At 34.9% G+C, this 18740-nt stretch overlaps 1 protein-coding gene across 1 annotated transcript; it reads right to left on the bottom strand.

Moving 5' to 3' along the window:
• Positions 1-77: 77 nt before the first annotated feature.
• Positions 78-15506, bottom strand: Vom2r17 (vomeronasal 2 receptor, 17). The gene is made up of 6 exons (NM_001099491.1): positions 15310-15506; positions 13124-13415; positions 11971-12783; positions 9950-10177; positions 2803-2926; positions 78-997 (listed from the first exon to the last, which is right to left on the bottom strand). The coding sequence occupies exons 1-6, from the start codon at positions 15504-15506 to the stop codon at positions 78-80; spliced, it is 2574 nt and encodes an 857-aa protein (NP_001092961.1).
• Positions 15507-18740: the final 3234 nt, after the last annotated feature.

Here is an 18740-nt window from a genome sequence, read left to right as displayed (position 1 = left end):
TCATTCTAAAAATATATATGGCAATGTAATCTCATGTTTGGTGATTATGAACAAACTATGCATGTGTCAGTCAGACTTTATAAAATGTGAGTGTGGGAAGATGACTTCTCCTTGATCATTTGAAGAGAATTTCTGTCTGGTCTACACAGTATTGTGTAACATTTTGGAACAAAAATGCATCCCAACATTCCTGCACTAGAAGCCAAGGTGGAAAAGATCTCCACAACCACCATGACCTTGCCTTTGGTGCTATGGTAAACAGGTAGGAAAGTGACCCAGACACTGCAGAACACCAGCATGCTGAATGTCATGGACTTGGCTTCATTGAAGGTGACAGGAAGGTTTCTGGAAAGGAAAGCCAGTGTGAAGCTCACAAAGGCCAGGCAGGCCAAGTATCCCAGGACACAGTAAAAAGCAGTGACTGAACCCTTGTTGCAAACAATGATGATGTGACCATGCTCAGACTGTGCATCAATATCAACAGAAGGAGGAGAAGCTCCTAGCCAGATGGCACATACAATAATTTGAATGAGAGTACAAATGGGAATGATGTAGTTAGTTGCCCTTGAAATAAGAAAGTACTTCATCATTCTATGAGGGGCTGTGATTCTGAAAGCCAGAATGACAGTGGTTGTTTTGGCCAACACAGTGGAAATAGCCACAGTGAACACAACTCCAAATGTGATTTGCTGAAGGATGCAGGTAGCTGAGTTTGGATGGCCAATGAAGAACAAGGGGCAGAGGAAACAAAAGATGAGTGCGATGAGCAAGATGTAGGTGAGAGTGCAGTTATTAGCCTTAACTATGGGAGTTCTGTGATGTTTCACAAAGACTCCAAGAACCACAACTGTGAGTGCAGCGAGGCATAAGGCCATTAAGGAAAGAACCATCCCCAAGGGTTCATCATAAGAGAGAAAGATACGAGCTTTGTGAATGCAGTGATTCTGCTCTTGGTTAGCATATTGTTCCTCTGGACACTGGACACACAATTCCACATCTGATGGAGAAATGAAGCTATTAGTGCAGCTTCAACAATTTTACTGTCAGGATATTTCATTTAAGTACATAGAAGTGTTTCAATATGTGAATCTGTTTGCTGCCAATACATTGAAGATCAGTTAAGGGCAATAACATAATTGATTTCAGTAATGTTTATTGTTAGTATGGAGAATGAAAGCTACCAACCTTTTTGTCTATTTTGCTATACTGTTGTGATCATTTATCATGGGTGTATATTTTTTAAATGTGTTTATATGTAATATAAGAAATGCTTCATGAACCTGAGAGTAATTTGGATTATGAGGTTCAACTATGAGGTTGAGAATAAGAACTGACGTTTACATGATATCAATTTTTTACCAGCAAAAATAAATAAATCATATCTACTTTTGTCTCATTTTGACTATAATAATACAATGTGAGACTTTATCATAAAAGGCTGTAACCCTATCACTGAAGGTAAGATGCTCTCTAATACCCACCTTAATATGTTTAGAAAATCTGATTGCAATTTGACCAAATGATTACATAATTGTAATCAGGGATAATATTTTTTTCAAGATTTGAAGTCTTTTATATGGAATAATGCTTTAGTTATCAGCCACTATTTAATTTGTTTCAGGGTATAGGAATTTAGCTTGCTGTGAAGAGAATGTGTTAATCTTAGAGAGTATTTTTGTTTTGTTCCCAGCACCAATGTCAGGAGTATACAAATATCCCTGTTGAATTACTGATGCGTATGTTATGTGTAGTACTTCATGAATATCAGAAAAGAAATGGTTCGTTACCTCCTATTATATGGGTTTGTGGAATAAACTAACTTCATGATACTTAGTGGGAAAGGATTTAATTGCTAAGTCATCTTACTGTCCATAAAATACTTTAAGGACTTCTATTCAATTATATAAGTTGACACCCTAAAAAAAGGTGATAAATGCATGGCTGTCAATTGACTTTAGTAAATCCTGACTAGTTATTTGACAAATATCGGCTATGCAACACCATGTGAAAAATTGTGGCTAATTCCTTTCAGGACAAAACCATTTTAATGTATTCTATTGTGGAAATATTAACTACGTGCTCTGTATACTAATATGGAATAGAGAACTCCTAATATTTATACATGGTGTGAAAACAGTGATTCTCACTTTCCTCCATTCAAATAACATTGAACATTTTTTAAAAGTTTCTACTATAATAAAGACATAAGTTTCTGAAAAATTTTTTTTAAAATAAATGGATTTGTTTCATCAAAAAGTGTCTTTATTATACAAATCTCCTATCTTACTCTTAACAGTTTCCAATAAATTTAGAAATTATCATTTACTTTTTCATTAGTCTTACAAAGGACTTTGATTTAATTCCCACTAACCACGTGCATTATTCTGTATTCCATGTCCTTCTGTAGTTTATAGTTGTTCATAAACTTATGTAATGGTACATACATCAAGACAATATAACATAAATGTTTTAAAGATTCTTGAAATACATATATTTTGAGAGAGAATTAATCACGAGAAAAGATCTTCTCTAGAACACATTAACACTATATTTTTCTTATTAAAACTGTTTATTTGAGCATATGTTATCTACAATAAATTTTTGATGTGTCAAAGATATATGACAAGTTCTACTTTTGTCTTAATAAAGATATTTTCAGTTATTGTTTTCATATAATGACTAACTTGGGAAAGTGATACATATTTTTACCATAGTGTTCTATTTTAGAACACTTCAGCATTTCCTATATGGGTTCCAGTTAATAATCCATTTGAAGATCCTATCCCTGCAGGAAAAACTCACTTGTCTCATTAGAAATTTCATTTTCTGGGCAGGGACTGCAGTCAAAACAACAGGCTGGCATTCCATTCTTCCAGACTTTTCTAAATCCAGGACCACAATCGGCACTGCACACAGAGGTTGGCATCTAAAGGAAAAAGAGATATGTCCTGTTAGCAGGTGTTTTACTTACCCCTTCTGTAATTGTGTTAAGTAGGCATGTGATATGAATGAGTTTATTTTAAATAAATCAACGAAGTTACTGGATTTTACATAGTACATTGTATGACAGTCATCAATATAAGGAAAAAATTGTGGTAAAGTTGAATTGTTTCCCATCAACATGAAATTCAGGATGAAGAGGTAGTAGTGTCTTGTATGCAACCAGTGCAAATATTGCAAGCTGGTTATTTTATTTAATTCTCATCTCCTTAACACAGAGTACATTATAAACACACAAATAATCCTAATAGAGAGATTATCTCCATCAGAATAGTCTCTCGTCATATATGTGAAAAATATTTTTAATTGGTAATTGATGTGGAGTGCCCAGCTTAGTGAGAGCAATGTTCCTTGTAGGCAGTGGTACATTACACATCATGAAGAAAAAGCCAGTAAGCAGAGTTCCTTGAGTGACTTTGTTTAAGTTGCATTATTCAGACCTTGTCTTCCCTTGATTGTAACTCATGAGCCAAATCTAACTTTTCTTCCTCACTTTCTTTATAGTTAGTGTTCAATTACATCAACTTAGTATTCAATTATGTGTAAAGGCATACAAAACCAGGGAAATACAATCTCAAATATCTGATAACCAAAATAATGTCAACAACATTAGGACAACAAATCTTAAGAAACTAAGTGGAAACAGAATAAACCAGCTGTATATGATCACCACTATTGCATTTTGGTGAGGAGATGCTGAGTTCCTGTATAGTGAGCTGGAAGATGGAGGGTTTCCTAAGAGAGAAGTCTTTACAAAGCTGGTAAATATGGTGAAAATTTACATGGCTTAAAATTATTTCCTAAATTAAGAAAGTCTTGGCATTACAATGACTCTGGTGATGGGTGTCTATATGCTGCATTATAATTTTGCTGATACTGCGTGCTGAATTTGCATCCTTTGTTTCTTGTGCCATTTGATGTTGCCATCACAGAAATAGTACACACAGGATCCTGTGATGGTTTCCAGGAATATGATTAAGCACAACTCTCCTTTTAATATTTTGTTTTGGTGAAACAAGATCTAAATATGTCGTATTGGTAGATTTCAACTTATTGTATAGATAAGGACAGACTAATTTCCTTCTTTTTATATATTTATTTTTAATTATGTGATTTAATACCTAGATTTTAAACACTGTTTTGAGGCTGAGTTGAAAAAAACACATTTTCCCATCTATATTCTGCTAATTAAATTTGAGGCAGAATATCCATTTCTTCTCTGATTTCAATAGATTCAATAGAAAAGGCAGACTAGCCATGAGTGGAAAGAGATTATCCTGACAATTAATTCAAAGAGTACAGATTAAATACATGTGCCACTACAAAACCTTAACCACATTTCTAGTTTTAATGGAAATCCTTTGATCCTCCTCTTCATACAGTAGAATGTCGTTAGTAAGTTTACCATAGAAAACTTTACTATTACAACATGTGTTCTCTTAGTTTGTCAGGTTTTCGTTTTCCTTTTAAAAATTCTGAATGAACTCTATATTTTATTAAAAGTCTTTTCTGAATGCTTTTGGATAGTAATAGAGTTCTATCCTTGAATTTAGGTTTGTGATGTTTCACACTTAACTGATACGCATATGTTGAACCATGGAATAAAGTCATTTTTGTGCAGCTGTAGCTTTTTGTATTATGAATGCTACGTATGTTTCCAAAAAACCTGCTTGTACTACAGTGTCTTCAAGTAGCTTCTTGGAATCTGTCCTCAGTTGGATTTCATTTGTAAATTAAGACACCAAGAACCAATAGCTGGGAAGGACCAAAACATTCTAGTTTTAGCCTTCCCAGGGCTTGGAACCATGAGAAGGAGGAAGGGAGAGGTCTGCCTGCTGGATACTTGGAGTGCCAACAGAGGAGAGGCTGACTCCCATAAGGTAAAAAATACAAGGAAAGTGCCCCAGACTCTGTGCCAAGAAAACCTGCCCCAGAATGCTGTCTGATTGGAATTACGTGCAGCTAAAAAGGAATATAGAATTAATAAGTAATAAGTAGGGATTAACAGCATGGAGGTAGGGCAGTGACCCAGCATTTGTGCTCTTTAATTCATAAGAAAATATAAAGTCTATATGTGTGTTTCATTGGCTAACAAAAATCATTGAGGCAGGTAGCAAACCAGATGCAGGATTAATTAATACATATTACAACACAAAGGACCTGATCCTTCAGTTGGGATGTTGAAGTCTGTTGGAAGTTCTTAATCAAGATTCAGGAATGTCCACAAAAGATAAAGGCAGGAAGACGATGGTCTTAAAACCCATACCCAAAGTGACACACCTACTCCAACAAGGCTACTATTCCAAATAGTGCCAATACATGGGTGAAGCATATACAAACCCTCACATTCTGTGAGTGCGTAAATAACAAAATTGGACTTTTAACCATAATTTTTTTCTTTTTTTTTCTTTTTTTTTTTTTTTTTCTGAGCTGGGGACCGAACCCAGGGCCTTGCGATTGCTAGGCAAGCGATCCATCACTGAGCTAAATCTCCAACCCCTTAACCATAATTTTTTAAAATAAATTTTTGTGCAGTGCTATGATTGAGAAACAAAATGAGACACCTGGAGACTTAATATGATCATGGTGCATGATATGAAATTTCGAATGAATCAATAAAAATTATGTGAAAAATAAACTAGACTCTTTTTTATGATTTTTGAGTACAGGTGGCCACAAACATTCAAATATCAATAAAAACATTCTGTATATTATATTTTAGTTGTTATTTCAATATTCAATATTTTTCTAAAGTGTTTTTCCTGTCACTCGAGTGGTGTTTATACATTATTTTGATCGCTTGTGTTCATCTTAGTATTAAATATGATAGAGTTCTTATAATGACTTTCATAGTGCTCATTGTTTAGGTATGATTTTTGTAATTGTGTACATCCTGAAATTTTTTTGTCTCCTTTAACTACAAGGAATAAATTCAATGGATACAGTAACTGAGTTGGCAGTTACGTCTCTAAATGTTTTAAATATATATTTTTAAATACTACTCCTTTAAAAATATAAATGGTATGCTACATGGATCAAAACTTAGGAAGCTAAGTAACAAAGATGGCACAAGGTTGGACACATATATCTCCCTGAGAAGGGGAAATAGAGTAGACATGGTGGGTGAGTGGGTTTGGGGACTGAGTGGGAGTGTGATGGGATGAGAAAGGAAGGGGAGGACTAATAAACAGGTTGTTTGGAGAGAGCACTAAAATGGGGGTGGCAAATCTGAGTCATGCTAGAATATTAGAGCAATAGAAACTCCCAGAACTTTATGAGGATAACCATGGCTAACCCTCCTAGAAAAATGGGATATGGAGTCTGTAATGGCCATCTCCAAAATCCAAGAAAATTTTCAGTGTTGGGATTGAGACAATATCCTAACCACAAATCCATAACCTACAATTTACCCTGCCAAATGATGTGCAGGAATAAAGATATAGCAGAGGATGAGGAGATAACTAACCAATGACTGGGATAGCTTGAAAATGTTGCCAAGAGAGAAAGCTCACCCATGATGCTGATTAAAAAATTCTGAAATATTTGCATGCAAGAATCTTGCAAATCATCATATGAGAGAATTCAACCAGCCAGTGATGAAACCATTTCAAAAATCAATGCCCCCAATATATTCAAAGTTTGGGGAATCTTGGATAAGAGGACAAAGAACTGAAAGAGCAAGAGGGATCAAGGATACAAGAAATCCTACATATCAACTGACCTGGAACCCAAAGTCACAAGAGTCTGAACCACATACCACAAAAATTCACAGGACTAAACTACATCCTCTAAACATGTGTAAACTTGTGAAGCTTGGTCATTATATGGGGGCACCTAAAAGCAGTAGCAGGTCCTGTGTCTGATTTTGTTGTCTGCCCTTGTGATTTTTTTCTTTTACATTTTGTCTTTTCTAGGATTTTTAAATTTACATTTTAAATGTTATCCGCTTTCCAAGTTTCCCCTCCAGAAACCTGCTATTCCATCCATTCTTTTCCTGCTTCTGTGGGAGTGCTCCTTTACTGACACCACCCACTCCCACCCGCTAGCCATGACATTACCCTACACTGATGCCTTGAGCCTTGACTGTACCAAGGGTCTCTTCTCCCACCAAAGCCCAACAAGCCCATCCTCTGCTAAGCATGCAGATGGAGCCATAGGTCTGTTGGTGTGTATTCTTGGGATGGTAGCTTAGTCCCTGGAAGCTCTGGGATGTTTGTTTGTTATTATTGTTCTTCTTATGGGGTTGCAAACCCTTTCAGCTACTTCATTCCTTCTTTAACTAGTTCAGTGGGGACCCCATTCTCAGTTCAATGGTTGCCTGTGAGCTTCCACCTTATATTCACTTTATATTTCAGGTTGTGGTACAGCCTCTCAGGAGACACTTGTATCAGTCTCCTGTCAGCATGCACTTAGCATCCTCAATATTGTCTGTGTTTGGTGTTTGTATATGTGATGGATTCCCCCAGGTGGGGCAGTCTCTGGATGTACTTTGTTATGCACTCATTGATAAGCAAATATAACCCCAAAAGGTCAAGCTAGGAACACCCAAAATACAATTTAAAAACCAAATAAACTCAAGAAGAAGGAAGACCAAAGTGTTGATGCATCAAAACTTCTTAGAAGGGGAAACAAAAATACCAAGAGGAAAAAATATGAAGACAAAATGTTGAGCCCTGTGAATCTTACTACCTTCTCTGCTGCCTCCCCTGGTCCCATTAGGAGAACATGAAACTGTGCCTAGTTGTTGTGCAATATGATATGCCAAAGTAAATTGATTTATGATCGTGGGCTCCCCTTTCTGAAGAAGGAAGGAATATTGGATGGGAAAGAGGGGAATAATAGGAGAAAGACTAGAAGTAGGAGTAGAGTAAGCAGTGTAAATTGGTGTTCAGATATAAAGATAATAAATGAATTAATTCATTAACTACTTTCATTTAAAAATGAGTTTTGCTGGTGGAACCTGCTGTCATGCATGGAAGGACTTCCTATGGAGTTATCTCTTGCAGCTTTCATATCCTCCCTTTGTTCCACAAAAAAAGTTAAATATGTCAAGAAATATTTCATTTTTAACATTTATCATTTGCTTTTTAAATGCTGATACTAGACAGGTATCCATACCCCATATTAATTTGAAAATGTAGGGCTACAATATAATGAATATACTATTGATAAGTATAGTGTTTCCTTACTTGTATTGTTCCCTTAGGTTTTACATTTGATCTTTTAATCATGCTCCCTCAGTCACTGTGATTTTCATTTTTTCCTTGTTTTAATCTGTGTCATCTTTTGAGGTTTCTAATTCTTATGTCTTGTCTTCATGTATTGTCATGCTATCTTGAACGTGGAATATTCATTTTGTCTGTCTTTTCACTAATGTATTTATTTGTTTTATTTTGTTTTCCCATTTCATATTTTAGTTTGAAATTTGCTCATTATTTTATAACTCTCTGCATGTTCTTTGTCATATAATCCTACAGTGTTTAATAAAATTTTGATAAATTCATTGTATTCTCTAAGAGGTGGTTACTTCATTCTTTGATTTTTTTAACATTCTTATAATCATTTTTGATTCTTTTTTTAGTATAACCTTGGCTATATTCCAAATTAGGTTTGTGACTCTAAGGTTTGAATCATATTTCTCTCATGTTTTTCTGTTTTTATTTACTAGTTTCCACAATGGGATTATGATATATATGAATAGAACACGGGTGGGATTTAAAAAAAATCTATAGTTTTTCAATGAATGTGTTAGTAAGAGTCAAGTAGGGCCTGGTGGAAAACACAAGAGATTTTAATGCTATCTTTTTTACGTATATCTAGCTCTGTAACTTTACTTTACCCTTTTATGTTCTTTTTCCTAAGAATGATATTCTTAATTGCATTGGGAAAAACATCAACAATAAATTTTGTACACTATGAGCAAACTGGAAATCACTTCATTTCAAGCACGAAGACTTAAAACCAACTTTGTTTGGGGCATTTTCAATATTACACATTAAAATCAAGCACAACAGAATGCATCCCTATACTATATGTAGTATGTATATGAGATATTTAAGTTTAAAATTTCCTCAAAAGCAAACTTTATTGTTACCAATTCTTCCCCATATTGAGAAGGAAACTATGCATGTCCTTGTTTGTTTGAATGATTTATGCCATAATTAATGAGGCTGAAAAGTTTACCTTAGTCATCTTTATCTTTCACAAGGTATGAATAAGGGCTATCAACAAGCCTTAGCTCTCTAAAACAATTGTTACCAGTGTAGAGGACCCAAACTTGATTTCTAACCCCCACTGAGTAGTACTGAGCACTTGCAAATGCTCTGAGATTCGAATACTCTTCAGTCATCCATATATACCCAAAATGGTGGTGTACCACAGATATACATTCATTAAAACAACACCCATATTTATATTTTAAACAAACCAGGAAAAGTAAGATACAGTTCATAAAATAAAATTGTCATAACATGTTTATGTATGGTTAGCTAGAGGTGTTGGAAATTTAGGACTTTACTAAATAGACTTTAAAATTACATAATAAAAATTGGTGACTTGATTATGTCGAATTTACAATGAGCCAGAGATTTATGCATATTTTAAAGAGGTTCATTATAAGACTAGAAGTCACTCTGTAGTAGTAAAAGTAGCACTAATAGAATTGCTCCCTTTACTGGAAATAATATCAAATTGTTCTGTAAAACTATTTTATGTTAATGGTAAAGACAAGAAACAGGTTCTGATATGATGCAACTACATGATATGCATGTTAGAAACTCTCAGTGAATTATTAAAAACTCATCTGAAAAAATAAAAAGAAGAAACATAGTTTAGGAGGGTAGAAATTGGTCTCTTGCATGACAATCATTACATTTTACCAGATTCAAGGAAGGTAGGATACACATTCTTAACAGTCTAATTTAAATCAGTACAGTTAGACAGAACCCACCTGTATACTTCCTGTGGACCACTCTAAAATATTTTCACGTAAGTGTAGCTGTTGACCTTTTGGAAAATATGGACTAAATATTCCTATTTTTACTTTAAATCCAAGTCCCTGTGGAAAATTCCAATTATAGAAAATGTCATACTCTTCCTTCAGTTTGTTTCTTTGATTCATATTCACAGTGTCTCCAACAGGATTTGTGAATTGAATCTTGCTCAGAAAGGGATAAACCTGAAAGACAGGCACCATACTGTAAAATATACTATATTCCTTAATGTAAGAAAATGCATTCTTGTTTCATCTTAAAGGCAACTTTATTGAGAGTATGCTGGTGGAAAACCTCAATGAAAACTAAGGGATAAACAAAACTATAATGTTCCTGTAATTTCAATTATCTAAGAGGAATTTAGCAAAGAAGCACAAACATCATGCAGACATCAAACATGAATTTGTAGTATAAAACATGTGAACATATGAAAAATAGACAGCCTGGATTTCTTACAGAGTTATATACAAGGAAGAAGCTCACACTTACTACACAAACATACACATATATGCTCAAATACACATATGAAAATACAGATACCCACAGAGCCAGAATATGCATCAAGAAAGTCAAACCAACACAGAAACACAAAACATAATTATACAGGTACACACATAGAAACACATGCAAAAACATGCACAAAAAATATACATAAGTAGACAAAAACAAATACTAACACCTTCACTGAATGACGTTGGCACACAGACAAGTTGATGCTCTCATAAAAAGACACACAGACCAGGATAGAGAAATGATTAAATGAAAGAACTATACAGAAAACACACAGGAAAATGTGTGTTTGCTGTGATAAATATAAGTAAGAATAAACACTTAGACAAAATCAACCATACAGAAAGTAATTGAAACACAGTCAAATTTTTTGTTCTCTGACACAGACAAAAAATATATGTATACAAAAGGCACACACACACACACACACACACACACACACATCTGAATCATCTATTACTATGTATCTCTCTACATCATCTGTATGTAGACATAAACATAGATGTAGAAATGAACACAGATATTCAAAGAATATACAGTAACATATATCCACACACATAAACACACATAAATGCAGTAAACTGAATTCTAGCACTATTTCCTGTGTACACTCAGAGTATCAATAAAAGAACATACACAAAACCACACAAACCAAACAAGCAAATATAGACACATGCATTGATAAATATAAACAGGAATATAAATTTAGACAAAATCAACAATACAAAAAGTAATTGAAACACAGACAAATATATGTTAACTGCCATAGACTGACATAGATGAAGATACAGAAATACATATATGCGTCATCTAATGTTACCTGTCTCTGGTTCATGTGTATGTGTATAAATACAACTATACAGAAACAGAAAAATACTAATATACACCCACATACAGGAGCACACAGGCGTGTAGTAACCTGAATTTAAGCAGTATTTTCCCTGTAAATAATCTCAGAGCAGCAAGTTATGTCCCTAGACTACAATGGGAACAAAAAAAAGGTGCAATCTCTCGCTAAAACAATCACCTACAGTGATTAGAATATATTTGGCAATTAATGAATAAGGTTCAACATTGAGTGGATTCATAAGGAAAGATTGAATATGTTTTCAGTATTATAATATGTGAGGGGTTGGGCTTTTAGCTCAGCGGTAGAGCACTTGCCTAGCAAGCGCAAGGCCTTGGGTTCGGTCCCCAGCTCCAAAAAAAAGAAAAAGAAAAAAAATATGTGATTAAATTCAGGTGATCTGAAACAAAATTACAGTTGTACATTTACAAATTATAACTTCTATTACATTCCCATTACAATAGACTTTCAGACTAATAATAGAATTAAATGAAGAGTGGGAAAAGGGTTCATAAATCATTCTATTTTATAATATATATTCTAGTACATTTGGTTTAGGCATCTAAGAGAGTCTTAAAGACATTGATAACATGAAACATCATATAATGGAAGAAGTACTACCTTCTTGCAGTTATAATTTTGTTCTTTATAATTGTCAAGGAGAAGATTATCAACATTTTGTAAAGTCATCTCATGGAGTGCATGGGCAAAAGCATACACAGCATTGTATATTTCATAACTCCCTTCAATAACGGCCATATCAAAAGTATGTGTCATTAGCCATTCCAATGAGTGATTAAAGGAGCAGTTCTTCAGTGTCTTACATTTATTTTCTAAGATTTTACAATTAATATACATCCATTCCAGCTTTACCAAATATTCATCTGAGTATTTGAAAGGGTTCAATGTCTGAACAAAATATTTAAAACCAGAAATCTCACTGTGGCGGTGTCCAAAGCCAAAAGTTCCATATCCATTATCAAATGTGAAGTCTTTCTTAAAAGGAGTGACATCCCACTGTGAGGTGGTGACCCATAGTCTCTGTATACCTAGAGATTCCCACATTGTAAAGCTCACAGCTAACGTACTCCCTGTATCACCATAAATGATAACAACATTTGCGGATGATGTCATAATTTGGCTGTAATACAATTCAGCTCTTGACATGTATAAATTCATATTGACTGGAATAATGTTGACAAAGGCAAAGCAGACTGTATTTTTTTCCATCTCTCTTCTCAAATAAGAGAGAAAATGTGTTCCTTGATCATTGTCGGGGATGGCCAACCCTATCCAGTTCCAACTGAAATGAATTATGAAGGAGACGAGAGCAAGGGCTAGAGATGTATCATCAGAGGCCATCTGATATAGATGAGGAAAATTTTCATGATCACACAGAGCAGGATGAAAGTGTCCATAAGTAAGCTGACGGAACTAGAAGACAGGAAAGTATCATGAGGTAGAATGAAATCCTGAAAAAGTATAAACACATTTTTGTAGAGTTCTAGAAATCTGAGCTATCTATCACTTCCCTCATTTCAATTTCATATGAGAACATGCAGAAGCCCCTACAGAGACTCTGAAAAGTACCCTTGAACCACACAGATTTGATTAGGCCAAATAAGGTCATAATGGCTTCAAGATATGTCTGATTTCATGAATTTCCACCATGCCCCTAATACAGACACATGTACACATACACACACACACACACACACACACACACACACACACACACACACACACACACGCATGCATGCACATACACATTTACCTGCTGAAACATGAAATTGTTTAGGATTATATGAAGTGTCACTGTTGTTTCCCATTTTAGTCCGCTAAGTACCACTCCACACTTGATGTCTTCTGCACAGATAAAATTAGGGAGAATTTCATGATTTTGTAAAGCCAAAGAAAAGAGACTATTGTATTGGGATTCCAAATAACAACTGTCTTCTGAGCATTTGAATGCTAAGGACATATTTGGCAAAATATCAGGGTTGTTGTTGATTTCATTCATGGAAAAAGCCAAGGCGAGAGGATACTTTTGGTTTTCAGTAGGTATTCTGTAAAAGGTTACAGTGTTTATAAGGACAGGACTTTACAGATTTCATTTGCAGTCAAAAGAAGGACAATCCTGTACTGCCTTTATTGCCCTTACCCTGAAAGACTGAAGTGACCAGTGTAGTGTGTTTGACATAACTATAGAAGCTAGAAGCTCATAAAGCCTTGAAATGTTGATTGGAGTCCATAAGTGAGATGTACAACTCTCATATTCTCACAGAGATAGTTTTTGCTTCTCTTGTTTTAGAATATTTGCTAATAAGATAAATAAGTCACACTTCACTTTGACCAAATGGAAAAAGTGGTCACATATTCTTCTGAAATTAGTGAGAAATATGAAAAATACATGGTATATGTGAGCCATTAAGTATATGGTATTTTTATGAAATTTCCTATAATGGCAAAGTCAGTAACAGAATGACAATTGAGTTCAGAGCAGTCTTTTAAGGCAATGCTTGGCTCACGTAGCTAAAATTCATTTTCATTAGTAGGAAATACATTTATTATATCCCCACATAATCATCCTTATCTTAAATCCTCTTTTTTTTCTAAAATGCAGTTGCAATGGAGTTATACAGTTTTGTTTATGTTTTTAAAAAGCATAATAACTCGTTTCAGAATTATTTAAAACATCTGACTAATCAACATTAAATATATTACTTCTTTACTACTTTTCACTAACAGCTAAATATATTTATTTCAGTTAGAAACTGCACATCGGTCGTGTTTTTATATATTAAAAACAAAACTTTTAAAATATTGATTATAAATACACAGAAAAATATCTTTAAAATTTTTAGTAACACACTACAGAAGTTTGAGACTAGTACTTGTAAAAATCAAACACTGACTCCTACATATTAAACATTAAGAAACATACAGTAATTGAGTCATTAGAGTGACTTTGTGGTCTGAAGTACTTTCTCTGAAAAAAATTATCAGAAGTCCACAGAATCAAAATGGAGATAGTGCCCAAACTGCTAAAATATGCAACTATACTTTGTAAAATTACTAAAAAAAGACATAGGTGCTAAATATTAAAATTTTCTGATTTAATAACAGAGAGGTAGGAATAATAATGAGGTAAAAATAATAAAGCAAATATGACCTAAAACGCAACTTCTATATCCTTATTTTATAGCATTGCCAACCATAGTATGTCAAATTGTCACCTAGGTAAGTGATAAGGGAAGTAACTAGTCACTACTACTAGTAATATATCACTTTTCAAAGAATGAAAACATGTTCTTTATAATCAGTACATTTCCTCTTTTGTATAGAGAGAACTAGACTTTGTAAGACATAAAACCCAGTGAAGTTATACAGATCAAAATATGAAGTTCTCAGAAAACAGATTTCTTACATCAATTCTTGATGCAGCTTTAGTTCATAAATGGGGACCAAACGGAGGAAATTTAAGAAAGTAACTGAAAGCTATATGAAAGCCCTTTACAGCTACGGGTGTTTTCAAAATTAGTGCCTCTAGCATATGCCATAGAAATTATACTCTGAAAAGAGGACTCTATGGCCATTTTTCTAAACAAATGTAGGATAAACTCACAAAAATTTGATAGTGTTTCCTTGGTTAAGAAACCATTGACATCTATGCTATGGAACCTGTTTAGGGGAGGATATATGGGGTAAATAAAGGTTGGAGTTTTTTTTTATTGCCCAGTTTCCATCCCGGTATGTGGGGAGGCTGATGGCAAAAACATACCCTAGGTCAATTTAAAGTGGTAATAGAGCATTACATCTCTAAAAGAATTTGTAGTTCTTTCTTGTTTGCAAGTTGATAACATAGTACAAAATATCTTTGGCATTGCTTTTCTCTTCACCCTCAGCAGACTATGGAAATATTAATCATGTCATTTATATGGAAAATACAAAAGTACTTACTGTATATTCGAAATATGACTGAAATACTTTTTTTCCACAGGTTGTTGCACTGCTAGAATAAAGAACATACAACCTGTTCCCAGGTTTCTATCCTGGTATTCATTCTTCTTCATACTCCAAAAGCACCTGGGATAAATAAAACTAGCCACAAGGAGTGGAATGTTCAGGAGAAAGAAGAGTAAAATGAAGGTGAGCATATTTTTTCCTGCTCTGAGCCTGGGCAGTATTGATAGTTAATTGCTTCACAGATCAGCAAACAAGTAGCAGTTATCCCCATCTTCTACACTGGCCAAGAAGATGCTATACCTGTATTCATGTTTCCTTTTCTACAGGTGTTTCCTCATCCCTGAAGAATCTTTGACAATGTCTCATGAGGAGCTTCATTTGATATCCACAGTGCATGTGATAAACTTCTTTGATATATATAGATGAAAATGGTGTAACTTGAGGGCTGACATCACATGTTTGTGGAAATTAAGGTCCCTGGAAAGATTCCAATTTATGGGAGTTTGGTCCCACTTCTACCCAAAAAGAATCTGTTTATTTGAATTTGGTTAATTAATCTACTCTTTGACAGGTATTAAGGGTTGAGAAAGAACTCACAAATTCTGATGTCAGGGTTATAAACTGGCCATCGCGTCACATATCCTCGGGGAAGTATAAGCAGTGTCATGTTTAAAACATTCAATATCCACTGAGAATTAAGTATTGGCAATCCTACAGCAGTGATATGTACAGAATATCTAAACAAATCTGTGCTATGTAAGCACATTTATGTCTTCAGAATAAAAAATGACAAACAAATCCAGAAATGTCTTGATCCTGCTGTACCTAAAACTATACAAACTCCATCATAGAACCACAATTTAAATACATATTAAATGTTGCTTTTTAAAAATGTTTTCTTGAATATTTTATGTATTTACTTTTCAAATATTATCCAATTCCCCCCTGCTCCCATATCTCCTCCACCTCTCCCTGCTTCTATGGGGATGCTACCAGTCCTACCCACCCACTGAAAACTTCACATCATAGCATTACCCTACATTGGGGAAATGAGCATTCACAAGACCAAAGACTTTTTCTCCCGTTGATGCTGAAAAATGGCATCCTCTGTCACATATGTGGCTGTAGTCATGGGTCCCTCCATGTGTACTCATTGGTTGGTGATGTAGTTCCTGGGAGCTCTGGTGGGGTTTGTTTGGTTGATATTTTTGTTTCATGTTGCAAAACCCTTCAGCTCCTTCAGTTTTTTTCTCTATCTCCTACATTGGAGGTGCCCTGTTCAGTCCAATGATTAACTGCAAACATCCTCAATCTGTATCAGTAGGGCTCTGGCAATGGTTCTCAGGAGACACCAATATCTAGCTCATATCAGCAAGTAATTCTTGGTATCATAAATAGAGACTGGGTTTGGTGGCTGCATGTGGTAGGATTCCCAGGTGGGGCAGTTTCTAGATGACCTTTTCTTCAGTCCCTGTTCCATTCTTCATCCCTGTATTTCCTCCCGTGAGTATTTTTTCTCCTTTCTAAGAAGGAATGAAGCATCCCATTTTGATCTTTATTCTTCTGGGACTTTATATGATCTGTGATTTTTTTCTTATGTATTCCAAACTTTTGAGCTAATATCCACTTATAACTGACTGCATACCATCTGTGATGTTTTGTGACTATGTTACTTCACTCAGGATGATATTTCCTAGTTCCATTAATTTGCCTATGAATGTCATGAAGTCATTGTTTTTAATAGCCGAGTAGTACTCCATTGTGGAAATGTCCCACATTGTTTGTATTCATTTGTCTGTTGAAGGACATTTAGGTTCTTCCCAGATTCTAGTTATTATAAATAAGGCTGAGATGAACACAGTGCAGCAAGTGCCATTGTTATATGTTGCAGTATGTAAGGGTATATGCCCAGGAGTGGTATAGCTGGGCCCTCAGATAGTACTCTGTCCAATTTTCTGAGGAACCACCAGACTGATTTCCAGAGTGGTTATATCAGCTTGCAATCCAACCAACAATTGAGGACTCTTCCTCTTTCTCTACATATTCGCCAGCATCTACTGTCACTTGAGTTTTTGATGTTAGCCATTTTGACTGGTGTGTGAGGTGGGATCTCAGAGTTGTTTTGATTTGCATTTCCCTGATAAATAAGGATCTTGAACATTTCTTTAGGTCCTTTCACCCATTTGGTATGCGTCCGTTGAGAATTCTTTTTTTAACTCTGTGCCCCATGTAATACGATTATTTAAATCTGTGGAGTCTAACTTCCGAGTTATTGAATATGTTAGATATTAGCTCTCTATCCGATGTAGGATTGGTAAAGAACTTTTTCCAATCTGTGAGTTGCTGTTTTATCCTATTGACAGCCTTTTCCTTACAGAAGCTTTCAAGTTTTATGAGGTCCCATTTGCCAACACTTAATCATACACCATGAGCCATTGGTGTTGCATTCAGTAAATTTTCCCCTGTGTGTATATGTTTGAGAATCTTCTCCACTTTCTCTTCTATCAGTGTGTCTGGTTTTAGTTGGAGGTCTTTTGATCCACCTGCACTTGACTGTTGAACAAGGTAATGAGAATGGTTCAATTTCCAATGTTCTCCATAATGACCTCCAGTTGAACCAGCACCAAGTGTTGACAATGTTGTCTCTTTTCCATTGGATAGTTTTAGCTTCTTTTTCATAGATCAAAGGACTATATGTTTGTGGGTTCACTTCTCCATCTTCAATTCTTTTCCATTCATCTACCTGCCTGTCTCTGTTCCAATACCATGCAGTTTCTATTATGATTGTTCTGTAATGCACCTTGAGGTCAGAAATGGTGATTCCCCCATTTTTATTGTTGACAATAGTATTTGTTGTTCTGGGTTTTTCTTTTCCAAATGAATCTGCAAATTACTCTTTCTAGTTCTGTGAAGAATTGAGTTGGAATTTTGATGGGATTGCATTACATCTGTAAATTGTTTTTGTCAAGATGAACATTTTCATAATATTAATCATGTCAATCATTGAATGGTGGAGATCTTTCCACCTTGTGAGCTTTTCTTTGATTTCTTTCTTCAGAGACTTGAAGTTCTTGACATACAGATCTTTCACTTTCCTGTTTAGAGTCAGACCAAGGTATTTTATACTACTTGTGGCTATTGTGGAGGGTGTCATTTCCCTAATTTCTTTCTCAGCTGTTTATCCTTTGAGTACAGGGAAGTTACTGATTTGTTTGAGTTAATTTTATATTCACCTACTTTGCTGAAGTTGTTTATCTGCTGTAGAAACTCTCTAGTGGAACTTTTGGTGTCACTTATGTACACTATCATATCATTTTCATATAGTGATATTTTGGCTTTTTCTTTTCCAATTTCTATCCCTTTGACCTCTTTATGTTGTCTAATTGCTCTGGCAAAGACTTCTAGTACTATGTTGAATAGGTAGG

This window comes from Rattus norvegicus, chromosome 1 (genome assembly GCF_036323735.1).
Source record: "Rattus norvegicus strain BN/NHsdMcwi chromosome 1, GRCr8, whole genome shotgun sequence".
Classification (NCBI taxonomy): domain Eukaryota; kingdom Metazoa; phylum Chordata; class Mammalia; order Rodentia; family Muridae; genus Rattus; species Rattus norvegicus.
Note: the sequence above shows the minus strand (reverse complement) of the source record. Positions and strands in the feature narration are given on the sequence as shown.

Coding starts and splice junctions, on each gene's coding strand:
- Vom2r17 (NM_001099491.1), bottom strand. CDS start 15,506: ATGCTCACCTTCATTTTACTCTTCTTTCTCCTGAACATTCCACTCCTT. Junction 12,784..13,123: donor ACAATTTCATGTTTCAGCAG/GTAAATGTGTAT, acceptor CCTGTCTTCTAG/TTCCGTCAGCTTACTTATGG. Junction 10,178..11,970: donor AAAATTATAACTGCAAGAAG/GTAGTACTTCTT, acceptor CCTGTCTTTCAG/GTTTATCCCTTTCTGAGCAA.